Source organism: Myiozetetes cayanensis, unplaced genomic scaffold (assembly GCF_022539395.1).
Source record: "Myiozetetes cayanensis isolate MyiCay16 unplaced genomic scaffold, myiCay2020 scf2-11, whole genome shotgun sequence".
Classification (NCBI taxonomy): domain Eukaryota; kingdom Metazoa; phylum Chordata; class Aves; order Passeriformes; family Tyrannidae; genus Myiozetetes; species Myiozetetes cayanensis.
In genome coordinates, this window is record NW_026087411.1 from 80,917,348 (window position 1) to 80,938,102 (window position 20,755).

Genomic DNA, 20,755 nt, shown 5'->3' on the forward strand with positions numbered 1-20,755 from the left:
CTGCTGGTCTCAGGGCCCTTGGATTCCTGCAGGCTGATCATATCAGTAGAGACTGAGGCAAAGAGGGCATTGAGTACCTCAGCCTTTCAGTGTCCTTTGTCAGCAGGGCCTCTGGCAACGTGCAGGCTAATGCTGTACTGCTTACTGCTTGTGTCTCACTGAGAATCTGGAAAGAACTGCCTCCTGGCTCACTCGGTTCTCATCTTCTGCTGAAACAGTTGCTGTTCATGGTGATGGCTGTTGCAGTTCGTTGTTTAAATAGGGTGAATAGGGGCCCAAAGAAGCAGTTTCTGCACTGTAGGCTTGACCGTACCTGTTAGATGTCACTTGACTGTACCTGTTAGATGTCACTCAAGATCTCTTCAGTGATGGTTGGGTTGAGAGTACTGGTTTGACAGCAGTGTCTAAATAATCTCATTATTCCAGCCTACTGAGAGGAACAGTCCCGAAGTATCCCATATATGTGTGCAGTTAATGTCTTTGAGGGGCACTAGTGTTTTAACATCTATTTCATTTTGGAATGGGTCTCATTTCAGCCAGTGATCCAGGGTGCTGCCAAAGCCCACGTGTGAGCTGTGATAAATGAGTACAACTTGCCTCAAAATCCATTTGTTTTTTTTTTTTGCTTGGATCCCTTTTCAGAATATGATGGGTGGCCTACTTTTGTGAGGATGAAATATTATTTTCCTGTTCTTTTGTGACATTATGGGTCTTGTAAACTGTTGCATTGTCTTTTGGAATAGGTGGCATTATTAGGATGGATATTAATTATTTTCAGACTGCTGATACATCACCTCTGCATGATCTATATTTGTCTCTTGAATGTTCCTCATCTCTAGCTAATTATAGGTGGTCTTGAGGGAATCAGCTTCCTAAGTTAAATAGACTAGTGTAACACACAGAGTGTTTCTGAAGTGTGTTCAGATGATTCATGTCACCTTCTTGCACTTTCGCAAACCAAATTTTTTTCGCAGTTCTGTTGTGGGCACACGCCAATGCTGCTACCTACTCTCCCATTTGGGAGCAAGGTTCCCAAATCCCCTTGCCCTGAAAACACGTAAATTCCTTTCTCTTCTGTTTCCAGGCTTGTGGAGCAAATTTGTTATTTTGTTTCTACTTTAAGAAATGTAATATTTTTGTGTCTTTTTTTGGTCAGTTAATATTTTTCCTCTGTTCTATCCATTGCATTTTTTTAAAAAATGGATATAAACTCTTCAGCAGATTCTGCTGATTACTGTTACATCAGTTATTGAAAGTGAGAAGGGGAAGAGCTTGGTTTTTTCCTGGTTGTCTATTTTGCTTATCTAAAAAAGTCTCCATCTTTTTTTCCTTTCTTTCTCTTCCCCCCACCTGCCAGCCCCTGAAAACTGGAAACATGAGAAGCCTTGTCTGAGCATTGGATTAAGAGCCAGGAAGTCCTTACGCTTTCTTTCCGTGACTCACTGTGTGTGTCCTTGGGCAATCTGTTAATAGTAACAGATAAAAGCTGTGCAAAGCTCTTGGCTGAAAAAATAAAAGCAGGGTGCATGATCCAAGGAGATTATTTCAAATTTAAATCAAAGCATGGCAAAAGTGGACAGGAAAGAGAGGCTGCAGAAGATGAATACTGGGTGAACAGTTTGTTTATGAGCTGCATAAAATGGCTGTGAAGGGAGATGGCTGTTGCTTACAGTAATTTCTTCCTTGTTGAATCCTTTGGTTCCATCACATTGCAGGCGTATGCTGAGGTCATAGATGCACACACATCCCTCGGTTTCAGAGCTGGTATGTTCTTATTTAAAAGAAGTAGATAAATAAGAGTGATGGAAGAGAAGAGGGTGCACTGTTCGATAGATGAACCTGCACTTCACTTTGTTAATCCAGCACTCTGAGGGTTTTCTTGGAAGATTGGTTTGGTGATTGTGTTTAAATGTGTGTAAATGCCTGAGGTTTATCTGTTTGCTTGCTTTACTTTTTTCACATTTCACATCTTTAAGGATGTGATCTCTTCTTCACAGTTTAGTACAAGTAACAGAGATATTTGAAGAGAATATAGGTTTGGGGTTTCTAGGCAGTGTCACTTGGAGGCCTGACAAGACAAATGGAATCATTTGCCTATATTTCCCATGATAAATCAGACAGGAAAATAATTTCCAAAAGTAACAGAATATGATATAATAAAGAGAGCTGCCTTCTGTATTGCTTATGTGACTTTTCTGTATAAGGCTGAATACCGTGAAAAGCTCTTTATAGAACATACTGCTTTCAGAGTGTATTTGCAGACATTTTAATACCATGTCCATTCAGTGTTCTTTCACGACGTTGCCTATACATGTATTTTGACTATTTTAATGCATTAATATATTAGCTCCCATTGCTGTGGTATTGAGGGCTGTAGTTTTATATTCAGCAGCAATCTCTTTGGTCTGGTTTAAGAGAGCCCTTCCATCTCCCCTGGCATCTTGTTCATGTAACCTTGTCGCTTCCTCCTGCTCCTTCGGCATTATGCAGTGACGATGCAGCTGTGCCAACACGGTGGGGTGGAAGTTTGCAAGACCATTTGCTTATTGATTAACCTTCCACCAAAGAAATGCATACTTCTGTGGTGAAATACATTAGTGAAGGCTGCTAAGGTTCTTGTATAATCTTTGATATTTCATTTGGTGAGGAAAAAAGGTTGTGCTTGGAATGAGTGTTTGGATTTGAGTTATTAAATACTTGTGTATTTTTTTCCTGTTTTTGAATAGTCATGGTTTATTGAGAAGAAGTATATTAGGGTTCTGAGATTCAGAATCTTCTGGTGATGCTATGGTGTGCGAAAGGTCATTGTTTCAAAAGGTCATCCCTGCTCCTGCAGTGGAGGTGCAGTGTCATATCTGGTCCTGATGCCAGAGAGTGTGGTCAGTCTGACCTCTGCTTGAGAGAGTGTTAACTTGCATTTCCCACTGTTGCTGCTCTTTTAACATGCTAGGATAGGAATCTGATGAAAAGTCTTTTTCAGAAGGGGTTTAGCTCTGTATTCTGTGCTGTCAGACGTTTGTCCTAGCCTTTGTGATCAGCTTTTTACGCTATAGACTTGCAATATTTGTTGTAGTTTATAGCAAGGACCATGTGGAATTCTTGTGTTTCATTAAATTTAGTCCCCTGCTATTGAGGATAACGTCATGTATTACCAATTAGACAAACTCCAACTTAAAATCTCTTTGGTTCCTTGTACAACCCTTCCTTTTGGAAGGCAAATTCGTTTTCTTACAGTGCCTTCAGAAATTACCATTAATTGATGTATTCATCAAAATTTTCCAGTTATACCCTGATAGAGAGTAAGTATTTAAAGTTGTCTGATGCCTGTCAGGGACACCCATAAGCCATTTATGTGTCTAGATTTGACTCCCATAATCACTTCACTACATGAATAATTGCCTCCCTTGGACAAGAGAACTGTTCCAGTGTGTGTACGGAATCAGTGATGCAGGCCTAAGTTCAACTTCTGAATAACCATGTTCTTGTTGATGAATTCAATAGAATCAAAAGGACATGTGAATTTGTCTCAGGTCAAAATTGTTTTCTTCAGTATTGTTTTCAAGGAGGTAATTCTCTGTCATCAGTCATTTTAACACCTTTCTTACTGTCTTGCTAATTTAATGGACTTTTCTCTCACGGGTGACTGCTGACAAGAAATAGTTGGAAAGGATGCAACTTAAATGTACTGAAGTCAAAGTTAATTGTATTAAACCTTCTTAAAATGCAAGAATCATACAATACCAGGAAAAAAAGCCATCTAGCTTGCAGAAATTACATTACTACATTTCTTCTGTCAGTTGTTCTACAGGCAAGCTTTTCCACAGGGAAAGACATAAGAGACTTCAATATAGTCTAGACAACCATTTTGGTTTCTTGTCAGATCCTCAGTCTAACTTTTGACGTTTGAGATTCAACCATGCTGAGAACTCCCAGAGCTGAGGACTCATGCTGCCCTTGGAGAGTCTTCCCAGTATTTCCAAAGTTAGATTTTATTAATTTTGTACATCATGTCCTACTCTTATAAGACACCGTCTGGAGTATGGCAATAAACAAAGTAATAATAAACCTCATACATCTTGCAACACCTACTCCCCCATAAGTCTTTGCTTTTAAAAGTCTTTGCTTCATTTACTTTTACTTTGTAGGAAATTAATAGTATAGCTTGATGCAAAGAGGTTTAACTTGCAGGATTGGTGTTTGAGCACAGTCTGCTTTCAAAAAAAAAACCACTAGAGAGATTTTATCTTCAATTATCTTATTGTTGAGGGAAATGTATTCTAAAAATGGTAAATATTATATTTTCTTATGAAGCTTCAAGGTCAGGAACTGTTCTTTTTAGCAAGAAAACATCTGTTTTCATGAATTTGAGCCTTGAAATGAATGGTTTCAGCTTTTGTTCTGATTGCAGCTGGCAAAAGAATGTACTCAATCCCTAGAAATAAAAATCAGTTTGACCTAGTAATGGTTATAGGGATCTTAGAGGCCAGAAATCCACACTGTAAAAATACCTGATATAATTTAGGAGCTGAAATCTCACCAAGAGTGGCCTTAAACTCCTACAACCTTTAGAGGCTTTGAAAATGTTTTATTACCCAGCCAGTATTAGGCAGTATTTGTTGAATGCCTGGCCTTTTAATAGGCATCATGAGATTGTACAAGAATGGCATGACCTGGGACCAAAGGACAGCCCTGCTCAATCTCTGTCCCCCTGGGAATGAGTCATAGCAAGCAAAGACATTTTCCTAAATATCTCTTGGTTGTTGTGATTTTATGTTTTCTTCTACCTGTCTCTCTATTTCACAGGATACAAATGAATGCCTTATATAAATTATTTTTTTCCTTCATCTTCTTGGTTAGCGCTTTTATTACAGCCATATCATCTTCTAAACACCTGTTCCTGTTTTAACTCAATTCTAATCTCTTGCCAAAAGCAGAACTCTGGTAGGAATGCAGTAGTCCCAATAAGGTGTTAAAATAAAATAGTAGTTGATACTTAAATACCCATTTATATACACAAACAAATTAATCCTCATACCTCATGCAGGGAGGTATTTATTCTCATTCCAGTTTTAAATGCCAGGAAGCAAAGAGAGAATTTAAGCAGCTAATTTTTCAAACTTGCTTTTTTCCCATAAAGTTTTCAAAGGATAACCTAATAAAGACATCTCTTCAACCTATCTAGTTTCAAAATGTTACTTAAGAGTGCCACATTCTCCTTTAATCTCCTCTACCTCATTTTTTCGAGTTATGGTCGATTTGGTTGTTTGGACCATATGATGTGAACATATAACCAAATACCTCTGATTAGAAAATACCATTTATTTCTGTTCTCTAATTCATCCATTCTATATCATGCTACCTCTGCCCTCTCCCCACATCTTACTGTTATTTCAAATCATATGTCGGGTAGTGTTTGGGTTTGTTGTGTTGAGAAATGGATGTGATACAGGAGATGGCCGTGTCTTACACTGTGACAGTATTGCATACATGACAAGATATCCCAGCATTACATATTACAGTGTGCTCTGCTCGTGTACCATTTGCTAAGGGGGACTCTTACAAACCCAGTTTACACCTGTGTACTGGTTTCTGTGACATAACCAACTATAAACATTGCAGGAAATAAAGATGATAGACCATTTCTTAGCTTTCAGGATTTGGTAGGGGTTTTTTATATATAAATCGAGCAGTCTGAAAACAAAAGCAAAATTAAACTTCAATTTCTCCCTCCAGCAAGTAGAGTATTAACCAGAAGTGGTTGACTTGTTTCTTCACAGCCTCTTTGTTTGTAAAGCACCTTACCACAGTAGTTTTAATATAGCTTTTCCTGACAGTCAGTTTGAAGACAGAGCAGGTGACCTCTGGTGCTGCTCTATTAATTTCTCGTGTCAGTTTTGCCTATCTTTTGGGGTTTTATATAGCATTTTGGTGTAAGAGATGAGAAGGTTGTCTTACGACTGGCCTCAAACAGACTCTGAACAGGTACCTAAATTTGGAAAAAGAGAAAAAGACTGATTTTCATTTAATTAAAATTCAAAGATGCATTGACCTACAACATTAATAGCTAATGTCTCTAGTGTCTTGCCAGTGCTGAATCCTGCAGGTAACTGTATTGCTATTACACTGAGAGTTATGGAGGGTGTGAGGGAAACCCAAATACTTTCTTCAGTTGATGCTTATGTGACAACCTTCTTAATGCATCACACCAATTACATCTGGTTTATTTAGTGCAAATGCATGCACTAAAACCTTCAGGTTTTAGCAAGATATACTGTGTTCTCCTCCTTTTTTTCTTATGTTTCCAGTTCAATTCTTTATTCTCTTTAGCTTTCCACCGTATTGCTTCTAAAATTGAAATAATCTTAACCTGCTATATTTTTCCTATAAAAGGGCAGAGGAATTGGAGGGGGAGAGAAAAAACAAGAAACACAAGCAAGAAACTGTCATCTTCAGCCAGGCTCTGAAGGGGATTCTGGCTTGCAAGTTTTATCTACTGCTTCAACTGGGAAACATATAACTATTCTTAGTAATATTGCTTTTTCTGGAGAAACTGTGAGAAAGACTGCATGATGACTTTATCTCCTACTGTAGTATACGCGACATAGTACAGGCTGGCGATAAATCCTGATAGAAGGGATATTGTGTGGGTTTAAGGGTAAAGGGTTGATTGAAGTGAGAAGAAAATGTTAGGGGTAGTGGTTAAAAATAGGAGAAAGAAGATTATAGTTACTGTGGTGAATGGTTCAGTAATAGGGAATAATAGAGAAGATGTTAGTTTATGGTGAAGGGATCATTTGAGCTGGAAAACTAAGCTGGTAATAGAAGACTATATTATTCATTTTTCTATTTTGGATGATGCAGCACTTGAAAATCACCTTTCTGTTTTAAAGTGTCCTATAGTACTTCATGGCTAAAGAGACAAGAGAAGGAGAGGAAAGCAGACATTTGCCATCTTAGAATCCATCTAAGTGTGTTACTGTGTAATAAAGAGTAAGACCAGTGCTTCTCTTTCACTTAAGTTAGCACTTCCCTCTCTTAAGCTGTAATATGATTGAAATACTGTAACAGGGTATTTTGGTGAGATAGGATTCTTCATAAATTATGTTGCAGAGAATAGCACCAAAGAGCATCTAACTGAGAGCAAGAGCCAAGCAAATGACCAGAACATTCCACATCTGGATAAACCAACATCTAATAAAAGACATAAATCTTTGCTCTGATCTCACACCTGACATGCGCTATTCTTTGTAAGTTTACTTTTGAGACAGATGATTCACTGTTAGGGAGAGATTTTGTTGCCACTTAGCTGACCTTATTTATTCCCTCTGGAATTAGGTACAATTCACTTGCTTCATGGTCAAGAAAATTTCTCTGTTTAGACCCTTGGTGATGCATCCCCTCCCGTCCCTTTCTTTTTTAAGACACCAGACTATGCACAGTGCCCTTGTTCAGGGCTTTTTTCATTCTTTTATTCTTTGTTACTGAAATACTATAAGAGGTGTGGTTGCTGAATGCCACAGCAGTAGCAGTGTGTCATATTTCTTTTCCTGGGAAAGACACAACAGTATTATTGATGCTGGTCAGTTGAAACAGATTCCCAAGAGTGCAGAGTAATCTGGTGGTACGAGGACTGCAAAAACACAATGAAAGCTTGGACTTCCAGGAAATCAGCCTGGAGCAAATCCGGCTGTGACAGTAGGAGTGTGTGTGGGTGTGAAATGGCCCACTGGAGTGTGGGTCTTTGAAAGGGTGGCAGACTCACCCTTCTCTAATTCAGCCTTGTGCCACACCTTTCGGCAAGGCTGGGAAGTTTTTAGAAGCTGCATCCTATTTGGGCTGCCAAGCATTAATTTCTTCTCATGTCTCTAGCTTTAGAATACAGCTCTAGCATGCTGTAAATTGACAAAGCAGCTTTCAGAACCTTGTTTAGTTTTAGCTTATTGTGTGTTTCCTGAATGCCCATGCATGTATGTGCTTAAAGAAATGTCTTTTCTACAGCAGTTTAAAACCACTTGAACCACTTGATGCAGCAACATATGTGCTGCTCCAATTGCCTGTTTAGTTTGAAGTTTGGCATGGTAATTACTACAGTAAAACCCAAACATCATCTGGTGTTGACTAAGACAACCCTGAATTCCATGGAGTTTGTAGCCTGGTTTGCTTTGTATCAGTAATTGCAATGCAACATTAATACCAGGTTGCATCCCCCATTATGGTTTACATTCAAGAGAGAAAATGTATGTAGGACTAACAAAGGTGGATAATACTCCTATTTCTGTGCTTGTCCTAACGATGGGAACCATAAGAAGTAACATCTGCAGTGGAAATAAAAATAGTACAGGCTAATGAGGAAGGCTTGGCAGAAAACAAAATAAAGCCATGAAGTTCTGATACTTCTAGATGTAAAGAAACAAAAGATTAATAACCGTCTTATCCTGAAAGAAAACCAACCCAAAAAAACCTTTTACTTTTTTTTTCACACAAAGAACTACTTGATCTAAAATTTTAAAAAAATGGTGGTCTTCATATAAAATAAAAACATGCAGAGATTTATATTCTACTGTTTTTGCAAGCTGCTTATGGTTTTCCCTCTAAAGCTTTGGCAAGCTTCAGCATGCAACTGTTACGTTAGCAAAAAGATAGTTTGCAGTACACATGTGGGGTCTTTGGGGGAATCTCTTGCTTTTTCCTGTTTATCTCTTTCACATTTCAAAACTAACTTCATTCTTATGAGAAGCTAATACTTTTGGGAAGGATTAGTTGAAAGAATGAATTCTGATTTATAGACGGGTTTATTTCATAAATCCTGAAGTGACGTTACCAGATTGAGAAATCATATTTAAAAAAATACATCCTTGCCTTGTTTGCAATTCATTCTACTACCAATTGAATGAAAGGAATCTAATTCTCCTTTTGCTTGGTCATGTTGGATATATTTCTTATTTTCTCCAGCTTGGATAGAAGAAGAAAGTAATTTATTAGAGTGATGTTCTAATCAGTTTCTTCCACATTGAAGATTGGGAAGCTGACAAGTCGACAATGCTTTTCACATTGTACAGTAGAGGACTTGCCTCTCCCCAGCCTTTTGCCAGTAGTACTGGGGAATTTAACTGTTCAGATGATAGGTGCTGAAACCAGGTTCTCCCCAGCTTTCTTTGCCACCTGTGTTCCTCTACTTCTTTGGTAGTGTAGCGCTGACCAAAAATATATCTCCTCCAACACCTTAAAGATGTTTGAAGCAACTTGTCTTTGAGATGTGAAATTCCATGCTGATTATATGGTAAAGAATGACCTTGACCTCCTGTGAGTGAGGTAAGAGTCCTTCAATAAATGTCCTCTCCTCCACACCCAAATCTGAGCCCTGAAGTGATTAGTGGGCTACATTGCAAAGTTACCATTCCACATGCCTTTATTCCTCAGTGGAATTTGCAGGGGTTTTGCTTGTCAGTATAACACAGTTCCACAACATGTGCTTCTGTTGATTTCATTATTGCCATCACCACATAGTTCTGTACAGCACAGTGCTGCTATGTTTGGCTGAGAAGATATTCTGGATGCATTTTAGTTTCTGTCTCCACTGAAATTCAAGCACACTAGGGATAGTCATGAAGGCTTTTATACTGATCCTAGACATTAGTTTCCTATTTGATTAAATATTTGAAATTCAGCATGTCAAATATATCTTTCAGTCAATCTGCAGTATTGTAGTATTGTTTTAATGACCTTTTCAAGGGACTTGTATTCACAGAATCACACAATTAATTGGATTGGAAAAGACCTCTGAGATCATAGAGTCCAACCTGTGACTGAACACCACCCTGTCAACTAGACCATGGCACTGACCACTGGCGTCTTTCCTTTAATACCTTCAGGGAGGGTGCCTCCAGACACCTCCCTGGGCAGCCTATTCCAGTATCTTATCAACTTTTCTTTGAAGAAATTCCTCCTAATGTCCAACCTAAACCTCCCCTGGTGCAGCTTAAGACTATGTCCTCTTGTCCTTTCACTGCTTGCCTGGGAGAAGAGACTGACCCCCACCTGGCTACAACTTCCTTTCCAGGTAGCTGTAAAGAGCAATGAGGTCACCCCTGAGCCTCCTCTTCTCCAGGCTAAACACCCCCAGCTCCCTCAGCTGCTCCTCATAGCACATGTGCTTTAGACCCTTCACCAGCTTTATTACCCTTCTCTGGACATGCTCCAGCACCTCAATGTCTTTCTGGTAGTGAGGCCCAGAACTGGACACAGCACTTGAGGTGTAGCCTCACCAGTGCCGAGTACAGAAGGATGATCACTTCCCTAGTCCTACTGACCACACTATTCCTGATACAGGCCAGGATGACATTAGCCTTCAGACACATTTCTGTTTGAAATATTTTTTTCCGTAATAAACTATTTAAGGCTTACCAGCCTAGTGGTATGAAGTTCTGTTGCTATGAACACAGGCTGATGGTTCCTTGGTTTACTTAGTCCAAAAATGCCAAGGAAGGGTAATTACCTAAAACACTTTTTCATGTTCTGTTGCATACTCAAATCCAGGCTTCTCACTGCATGGCATTTAAAGCATCTTAGGAAACTTTCCCTATCTGAGAGAACCTAATCCAATTATTTTTGACATGTTGTGGTAAGTGGCTGCCATTGATTGACTGTGGAGAGGATTTTAGAGCAGCCAAGTCTACTTACGTGATCTCTGTGCCATAGGGGAAACAGGCACCCAGTGACTTAAGGGACAGCTATTATCCCAAGAGCCTGGAGTACAGAAAAAAAAAAGAATTAAACATCAGCATAACAGAGAACAACTTTGCCATTGTAATATAGCCAGGGATTTTGCAGACTACCAGGAGGCTCTCTTAGGGTGAGTAAATACTAACCTGTCAGATAATTGATGGATTCAATGATCTTGGAGTTCTTTTCCAACCTTAATAATTCTGTGATTCTGTCTCTGGCTCTGCTCATTCTTCTAGTAGTGAATACGCTGCCTTCGTCTCCAATTTCCTCTAAAAATGCCTTTGCTTTCCCCAAAAGCAGCCCCAGAGATCTAGGGGTAATATGCAACAGCTTGGTAACATTCAAGTCTGGAAAAGACAGCTGCTTTTTTATGGGTCTGTGGATTCAGTGGGAGCAAGTGTAAATATAGCAGTTAATGTTCTCTCACGTCTCTCCTCATCTAATGCCATCTGCTTTGTGTCCATTCATTCACACTGGTGCCAAAATGTATTTCTGGAACAGGTTATTTGTGCATCAGCAAACTTGATCCCAGATTGTTGGGTGAGAATAAATATATAAACTGTACTGTAAGGGTAGGCAGGTGAACTTTTAAGATTTAATGTGGCTGTTTATAATCAGGCATTGCCAATAGTTGCTAATCCATAGGGTAATGGTAAGAGTCTCCTTCTGGTGGGGGTGCAGGAAGGGAGGAGCACTGTTGCACCTTAGGGAAGACCTTATTCCTCTGACTCCTCCATCCCTTTTCAGCAGCTGTGGCAACACCAAACTTTGAGAAGAGTTTATCAGAAATCCAGTATTTCTAGAGGTGGGACCTACACATGATGCAGATGCTTTAATTCCTCCCACTCACTGGTCTATCTTTATGTTACAGGCATGAGAAATGTGTCAGGCAGGGTTATGGCTGCCTCTGTCTGTTTATGCACATTCTTCCTGTTATGGTATCAGTGCATTATTAAATATGGAGATAGGGGATATGTAGGATCAGTTATATTCACACAAATATGTTTATATCACTTTCTCTGTTTCTTTTTTCCAGGTATCTTGATTGCACTATAATGTGCAAGCACCCAAGCAGTGTACTAGCTATAATTATTAAGGCTTAAACCATAACACTAGCCATAACTTTTGTGGCAATACAAATCTCTATGTGAATTAGACTGGCCTGAGGTTTTGAGTATATGTTATCTTCCAAATCCAGCCGTATATGTGGAAAAAACCCACTATTCTCAGCTTTTCACTCTCTTTTCCTCCAGAGATTACTCTCTCCTATGTGGTCTACCAGCTGAGTTGTTTGTGCAAGTCTTCCCTTTCTGGTTTCCAGGGTCAATCAATTCAGTTAGTGCAGACTAGAGTTTAGTGTATCAGTCTGATTTCATCAGCCACTAGTTAGAAAGCTTGAAATGATGTTTTGTGGGGAGAGAGGTATGGTAACTTGCAGCACAGGGACACCATGGGCCTTTGAGAGTAATGTCATCCAGCATGACTGGGTCTAGGAGCAGAGGTCTGCCCATAGCTGTCCATGCCTTTTTGGGCAGGTTATTCTCTTCCTATGGACATGGATGGCATGGTATTGCTTGGTTACCTGTCAACCTTGAGTGGAAATAGATACAGCATTTGATGTTGATTGTGGGCTGTAGCCTTACTGCTGTGCAATCAGTATTTTCTCTGCAGTCATTCCATCACTCCTGATTTCACACTAGCACATGTGCAGGATTAAAGCAGGGGGTATCTGTTTATGTACAGATTGTGTGTTGCAGTAGATGTAATTTGAGATAGCCATGTAAGTTGTGTTCTTGTAAAACACAATGTATGTGTAAATTATGAACTGTGTGTAGTAGTGTTTAAAAATTAGTCTAATGTTCAAAGAAGATAACAGTAAAATGTCTTTTGTACATTTAAGCTCCACTTTTGAGCCTGGTGGTGGAGTTTATTCTTTGTTGTGCAATAAAAAAGAGAAACCAGAGCAGTCGTATTGCATTCATAGATTTAATAGGTTCATTTTCTTCTGCTGAAACCGAAGCATACATAACTACTTTCAACCCACTTTTTTCCTTTATAGTTATTCCAGGAGTAAACAGAAGTACAATTCCCTCTCTAAAACTGAAGAGACATTCTCTATCTTCTACTTACTTTTGTTTAGCACTTAGGAGAGACATGCTTTGTCTTCAAGAGACACACACAGGGATTTTTATGCACCATTCACTTGCTCTCCTTTAAAGAGAATAAAAACTTAGGAACACTTTAAAAGCTTGTGTTACAACATGGGAATGCAACTTCTGGCATATGAGTTATTTCCTGTTTTGTGGAAGTAAGAATCTGGCTTCTTTTCTGGTTCTTGCAGCTGATTCAATGATTGAACTACTTTTCCTTTGTTTAGCTGAGAAAATTTTCTCTTAGTGCTGTGTTCCTGGGCAATCAGATCCACAAGACATGGCACACACTGAATTTGCAGATTGCATTTCTTTAAAGCACGTTGTTTAGCTGCCTCTATCATACTCCTACTTCTCTTACAACAGTCATCTGCTCTACCTGCTCACCCAGTGTTACCACTTGGGTAGATTTTTTTCCACCAACTTCTGCCATGTGGAACCACCTTCTTTTATCTCCTAAGTTCATTAGGTCTTCATAGTTTTTAAAATATTGTCTGAAATTACAGCTGTTTTCTTTCACCTTTTACTCTTCTGTGTTTGGACATATTTCACTAGACCAGGTTGCCCAGAGCCCCATCCAACCTGACTTGAACACTTCCAGTGATGGGGCGTTCCATCTTTGAGCAACCTGTGCCAATGTCTCACCATCTTCACCAAAAAAAGTTTCCTTATGTCTAAATCAACACTTGATAAAACAAAGTATTATTAGAAGGTTTCACAAAGACAGAAACCTGTAACCCCACGGCTACCTTCTTCCTATTGAGGAAAGACTATTACCAGCCTCTGGTTTTGTAGCTTATATTAAAAGAGTTTTCACCAGCACAGCACTGTTGTTTCACTCTGTGTGTATAAATACAAAAATGTCACAGTCTCAGAATGGCTGAAGCTGGAAGACAACTTTGGAGACTCTCCCATCCAACCACACTGCTCAGGCAGAGTCAGCCGGAGCCCGATGCCCCGGGCTGTTTGCATTTGAGTTTGAAATATGCAAAAGACAGATGAGGATTGCACAACTCGTCTGGACAACCTGTTGAGAAGTTTGATTGCTTAAGTACACTCTCTGTCAGGATGCTTTTCTCAATCCTCAGTACCATTCCTATGGTACTCTGATGTACTCTGGGGTATGCTTAACAGTTAGACATTTCGTGCTTACCCATTCACTGCCCAGAGAAGCTGTGGATGCCTCATCCCTGGAAGTGTTCAAGATTAGGCTGAAAGGGGCTTTGAGCAACTTGGTCGAGTGGAAGGTTTCCTGCCCATGACAGCGAGAGCTAGACGGTTGGAGCGAGATAATCTTTAAGGTCTCTTCCAACCCTAGCCATTCTGTGATTCCATGGTTTTCCTGGAAAAGCTAAGAGAGCACAGCTTCTAAAACTGAACAGCACAACATGGATTTTGTAGCTTGTCCTGACTCCGAGAGGTTTTAACAAAGTTTCTACTGCTTTATTGTTTCCCAAATAAATGATTTTGTAAGATATGTCATTCATATGTCTGGTGCTCTGGTGCTCCCTCTGTATTGTTATCTCTAAAAATGCTTGAAAATGTGGAGTTTATGTTTGTTCATTATCCAGAGGTCTTAGCAGCTTCTGGCTCTGTGGGAAACTAATGGGGTAGAGGGCTGAGATGCACTTGATACTCCGTGATAAAGTAAGATTAAAATCTTCAGAAATAATTGAGAGGAAATGAAAAAACAATTTCTCCTGTCATAAAAGTATGGATCGTAGAGCTCATAAATAATTCTTAACTAGCTACCCTGAATGCTTTAAGAAGGGGACAATGTGCCGAGGTAAGGTCAATAAAAAAACTGATTAGAGAATTGACTTTTTTTCTGAATTTAGTGATAAACCTTAGTTTGTAGATGAGTTAACTGTTTGGCACATTATTTTTCTTTCAAAGTGCACTAGTAGCGCTGAATACTGGATTCGCAGACTTTGCTGAAATCATTGCTACCAGAGGTGGAAGAGGTCAGTAGTTGTCTGTCTTGCACAGAAAGTATTCTGAAAGATGGAGAACTGGGGGAAAACCACTTATTCCCACTTTCCCAACCTATTGATTTATTATGTAGAAGATACATTTTATTGCTGTTTAGAGATGCAACTGCATCTACAGTAACATTATAATAAAGAAATATTTTATATGCTTCATATTGAACTTTCTATTAGGTGAAACTTCAGAAGTGGTTTAATTTCAGTTGTTTTTTCTCTCAGGTATTTTCATGGGTTGCAGAGGTTTATTAAGCAGCATATAATTTACATGTGGGATTGTGTTTTTGGTTTTTTTTTTGTTGGTTATGCCAACTGAAAAAGTGGTCTAATGTGCTCTTTTCATTCACATTGGTAGCAAATATAAATACAGACAGTAATAAATGATTCTTTTCGTTATTTTTCAACTTATTGGGCAGTAGGAGAACTTGGCAGTTCAGGGAAACATTATGTTGCAAATAATCCTCTTACCGGAGAGAAAAACTGTGTTTCATGCATTATACAATATAGCAAGCAGTCAAGTTAAACAAATATATTCATTCTAATGGTACCTCAAACCTGTGTAGCAAAGGTGTCTGCAATCTCAGGTAGAAAATCTGCTTAAAATTTTGAATTTTGAGATGGTTATTGTTTATCTTGATCTTTCTTTTTCTTCCTTGCAATGCAAGGACAAATCTCGTACCTTGTTAAAGTCAAAGTGAGTTTATTTTTTACTTCACTGGTGCCAGGATTTTGTCCCTAGCCTGTATGATTCTTCCACATAGGTAAAATTTTACATTTGCTATTAATTATGAGTCTGACTCTATTCATCTGAGGCAACTATATCATAAGAAAGGTGACAAGCATATTGATTATCCATTCATTTTGTGGTCTTTGATGGTGGGGGTCTTTGGCATAGTAGGTAAAGTTCCCTACATGATGAGTAGTCCCTAGCTTTTACAACACCCCTTAGCTGAGCTGACAGAAATGTTTTTGATGTTGCAGCTTACTGTTGGGAAATACTGATGGAGCTGAATGAAAACACTCGGTGGGAATGTGTCAGTGAGATGAGGTTTTGATGGGAAAGCAGGCAGACTTTCACCCTGGCCAGCCACCTGTTTGCTGGCCAGCTCTGCCTATAGATGTTTCTGAAACTCTATATTCCACATGAATCATAAGATCACAGAATGGTTTGGGTTGGAAGGGACCTTAAAGATCAAACAGTTCCAACTCCCTTGACGTGGGCAGGGACACCTTCCACCAGATGGGGTTGCTCAAAGCCACATCCAACCTGGTCTTGAACACTTCCAGAGATGGAGCATCCACAGCTTCTCTGGGCAACCTGTGCCTGTATCTCGCCACCCTCACAATAAAGAATTTCTTCTTTATATTTAATCTAAGATATGAAAATTCGGGTGAATTTTAGTGCCAGTTTGGAAGAAGAAAAGAATTGTTTGGAAAAGTTGAAGCTTTAAGGGATCTCAGTTTTGTTATCTGTCCAAACCATTCCATGTAGCAGCATCGCAGCTTTCTAATAGGTTATTGCTGTTAATATTGGAGTAGCAAAAGAGTGTTCAGGAATTGAGATTGCATGGGCGTTTTTTTTCTATTCTTAACCAAGAATTGTTATTCTCATGTCCCATTTATGCCTTGTGGACATGTTATTTAGACATGAGCCCTTTGTATGGCTGAGTCTCTGAGAAGCCTCTTAGATACGTTAAAAATTGCTTCATTTTTTTCACTCTCTAAAACATACTTTGGACATAGGATTCAAAATAAATGTTTTAACTCTGTTTTACCCTTTCTTCTGAACACTCCACTCAGAGATATTCTATGATTTTATTCAATTCCTTCTGGATGATCATGTTTCTTGTGTTCTTTAATCACAGTATTAAGTAGAGTGGTGATTGAGGGTCAGCTCTGAAAACACGAAGTGGTAATTGATGGTAATTTGAATCTTCACTTAAGTGACTGTTGAAAGGTCTTGGAGAGAACAAAGGGAAGTGTTTATGTCAGAATTATTTTTTTAGTCTGTTTTTCATGGGGTAGGAGAAACAGGTTATATTTTTTCAGAAGATGGTTTTGTAACCTGGTAGACTTTTTTCTTTCTTTCTTTCTTTTTTTTTTCTTTTGTGCCCTTCTGTGATGGAACCTGTCCATCTGTTTTTCTGTCTTTGTGATCAGCAAAAAAATATGTGAAGCAATCTCCTTGACAGATAAGAATCTGGATGTGTGGTTGTGTTTCCAGTCAGCTAGCTTAACTTTCTGAGTTAGTATCCTGCAGGTCCTGAAGAAAGCTAAACAAAACCAAAGCCATACCGGAGAAACTGCTGCATGCATGTGGCAAAGAACAAATGAGCTGGGACAGCAGAAATCCTATAGGTCTCTGTATTTGATAGATCACCTTCCCTCTAAATAGCTGTTACACAGTTGACTTAGTCCACTAAAGAGAAGAGGTACCTCATTTGCTGTCTTCTGATTGTATACAAGTATTTGTCTTCTCTCCTAGAGTAGGATTTTGGTTCCTGGTCATTTTAAAATGTAATGCATTTTTTCTTTATGACTTGAGACTTTTCATTGTGACTTTGGAATCAGGATTGACTTGTAGTGACAGCACTGTTCAAACAATATTCAGACAGAACAGGGAATGTGTCAAAGATTTAATCTAAGTTACTTTCAAAATACTATCAAATAGCCTTTTAAGACAAATGAGATGAATATCTTGTGCTTTTTTATTCTGGGGGAGAAAACGTTTTGATATGTAGTTCAACAACACTTGCAGTACTTGAGCAAAAAGAAAGCTTGGGAATTTTTAGGAGACCTACTAGATTGAAAAGAGGTGAGAAAGTAACACTGCTCTCAAATACAACCTCTGTTTTCTCATTGCATTAGCATGTTATTAAGTAAAAATATTATTGTAATATATAATTTCTGGTAATACAAAGAAACATCTTTGTTTTACCTGCATTGTAAAGACTAATCAGACTATTGTTTTTGCTTCCTTTTATAGGTCGCCTTTTTGAAGATGTGAAGAATACAGATACAGTTGAAAACTATTGTCAAATTTATTTTCAGCAGGAATGTGTACAGATAACTTCCAATGGTGTGAATTCTAGAAAATATACACTGGCAATCCAAAAGAACATGGATGTGTGCTGTGTATTCTTCATATCTGAATGTGTTTCAAAACCAAAGATGGAGTTGACTTCTGCGTCCAGTACATTCTTAGATGTCATTCTAAGAGTGACTAACCTGTGACTCCTCTGACATCCAGCTGGGATAACTGTTATGATGTCTTCATTGCCAAAAGGAAATTCTCTACCCTTATCAGTGTTTGATAGCAATGTATATGTCCTTTGGAAAGTTCACAACTGTAGTAAATATTTTAAAATACTTAATGTCATGGACACTAATGTAAGTTCCTTACCTTCTCTGTTTTGGCGAAGTTAGAGGTCCAGCTTTAAAAGATAAAATCTAGTTTTTGTAAAACTTGTATGTTTCTCACCCATATTGTTTCCACATTGAAGTGTACCTTTCTGCTTGTGAGGGAAGGCAGTTTCTGTATTTCTACACCATATGTAAGTTTTTTTTAAAACTGATAATGTTTTGGTTACTGGGAATAATCATTCCTTCAACAAAGAGCCAAGTGTGTGATGGCTGACCCTGCAGAAACTGCTGGAGGTGAAAGATACTTGTAGAAAGTCAATACAGCTGCTCTAAACTGTTGTTCTCTGTTGTGGGTGCTCAGCTGCCTTCCATGGGAGTGATAGCATATTTACATGGGACACAGAAGCTGTTGTCATTTTTGGTTTTGGAATGAATTATTTACTTAGTTGACAGCAAGTTTTGCCTTCCTTTGTCCAGGGGAACAGGATGGCCTACGTTCATGGGCCAAAGATCAGAAAAGAAGTCTTCTGGAATTTTTGCCTCAATTCCTGCTTGTTGGGATGGACTGCTCTTGAGCTAGAAGGAGGTGGTCCTTTAGTATCAACCATCTCTCTTATCCCAGATATCACAGACCCTTTGGACCTTTTTGGAAAACAGCAATATTTTGGGAAAATGAATTCTAGAAGGAATATTCTTGTTAGATGAGTTTGAAAATTTCTGAATTTCAAGGAAAATTAACACTCCCTTTACATATTGAATGATCCTGATGTAAGAAGTGACCCTACAAAGTGGGGGACACCTGGGTTTTACACATCCAAAGACAGGTAGCTGAGGCCTCCTGGTCTGGATATATTTTTTTCTGTTATTATATTAGTTTTCAGTATTAAAGGATGAACAAAATTATTCTGAATGTTGTATTCAGTGACTAAGTTATCTAGCTTCAAGATATTTTGTCTATGCACCAATGTTTAGTCATTTTATGAATAAAATATTTTTTTTCTAAATTAGTTTACTGTTTGTTCTACCTAATTTCTGTGACAGTTTCAGCTTCCCAGAGTATGACTGAGCAATTTGAAGAGGGAAGTCATTCACTATCACACTGAAGTACTCCAACTTTAAAATCTTTTTAAACCTCTTTAAATGATCCCTTTTATTGTTTTGCATATATGGGGCAATCTTAGGTTAGGGAATATTTGTGCTTTTGAGGTTCAATCTCTGTCGTGTCCTGCCTCATTTGGTGTTATGGCCATAAATAATTAATCTGCCTCTGGTAAGGTGCATGGTTCCAGAATAATGAGTGCAGACATTCCATGGCAAGTATTTTTTTGGGACAGTGCCTTTCCAGAGGTGAAAGACCAATCAGCCCAATCCAGCCTGGTCAGTCTCTCACCTGTAGGAGTTAATGGCTCCCATTATGTTCCTACAATGGCAGTGCTGCAGCAGGCTCAGGAAGGAAATCCTGAGAGAGTGCCAAGCCCAGTGTGTACACGTAAAACATGAAATTTCTTGGCAGCTTGTCCTCTATATGTATGTTTAAAGCTTTTACTTTTTTTACCCTATACATTGGTGATCAGGGTTTGCCTGGGGTGTAGTTAACATTCCTCATAGCAGCATGTATGGTGCTGTGGTATGGATTTGTGGCTCCAGCAGTGCTGGTAGCACACCAGTGTTTTGACTACAGCTGAACTTTTTCTCATCTACCCCCTATGCCCACCTACTCCCAGTAAACTGGCTGAAGCTGGGCAAGAAGTTAGCAGGGACAGCTGACCTGAACTGGCCAGAGAGATATTCTGTACCATACAGCATCAAGCATAGCAGAGAAACTGGGGTTAGTGAAAGAAAGGGGAGGAGAGGGGTGTCTTCCAAGGTGTTGGTTGCTCAGAGAATAGCTGAGCATCCTTCTGCTTGTGGGAGGTGATGAGTTAGTTACTGCCTTTGCGTCACTTCGTTTCATTTTTGTTTGATTGGTTGTTTGTTTTTTTTTCTCTAACATATTAAACTCTCTTTCAACCCACAGGATTTCTTGCTTTTTTCTTCCTGTTCTCTGCCCTGTCGTGCTGGTGGAGGAATGAGGGGTGCATGAGCAGCTGGATGGTTGCTTAGCTGATGGCCAGGGTTGATGCACCACAATTGGAAGTAGAATTGTGAAATCACCAAATGAAAAAGAATAAAAGTCTGTTCCAGCTGCCCTCCCATTTGGGGGACATTTTTCTGTCCCAGATTCCCAGTGGCTGCAGTTGTCTGTCTGTGTCCATAGGAGGGGCAGGGCAAATTGACACACTTGGTGTCATTTCCCTTTCCTTGGTTCTAGCTTTAAGACCTCCATTGACATTTACCTATTGAAATTATTGGGAAAATATCAGACCACACATGATAATATATAATTGCTAATTGATAATATATAATTGGGGTCTTTCCATTTGAAAGTAGATTTCTTTGACCGTGTTCAGAAAAGGTATGGTCTTATGCTTTCCCATATAGGTACTAGGCAATACATTATTCAGAACCCCGGTTTCTGAAGACAAATTTATT

General features: G+C 39.0%; 1 protein-coding gene across 1 annotated transcript in view; it reads left to right on the forward strand.

Annotated features, from left to right (window-relative positions):
* UBE3D (ubiquitin protein ligase E3D) overlaps nucleotides 1-20,127 on the forward strand; it is an 82,028-nt gene extending 61,901 nt beyond the window's left edge. Inside the window, exon 10 of the mRNA XM_050314441.1 lies at nucleotides 17,847-20,127. Within this exon, the coding sequence (XP_050170398.1) occupies nucleotides 17,847-17,867 (21 nt within the window). The 3' untranslated portion in view covers nucleotides 17,868-20,127. The remainder of the gene's footprint in view (nucleotides 1-17,846) is intronic.
* Nucleotides 20,128-20,755: the final 628 nt, after the last annotated feature.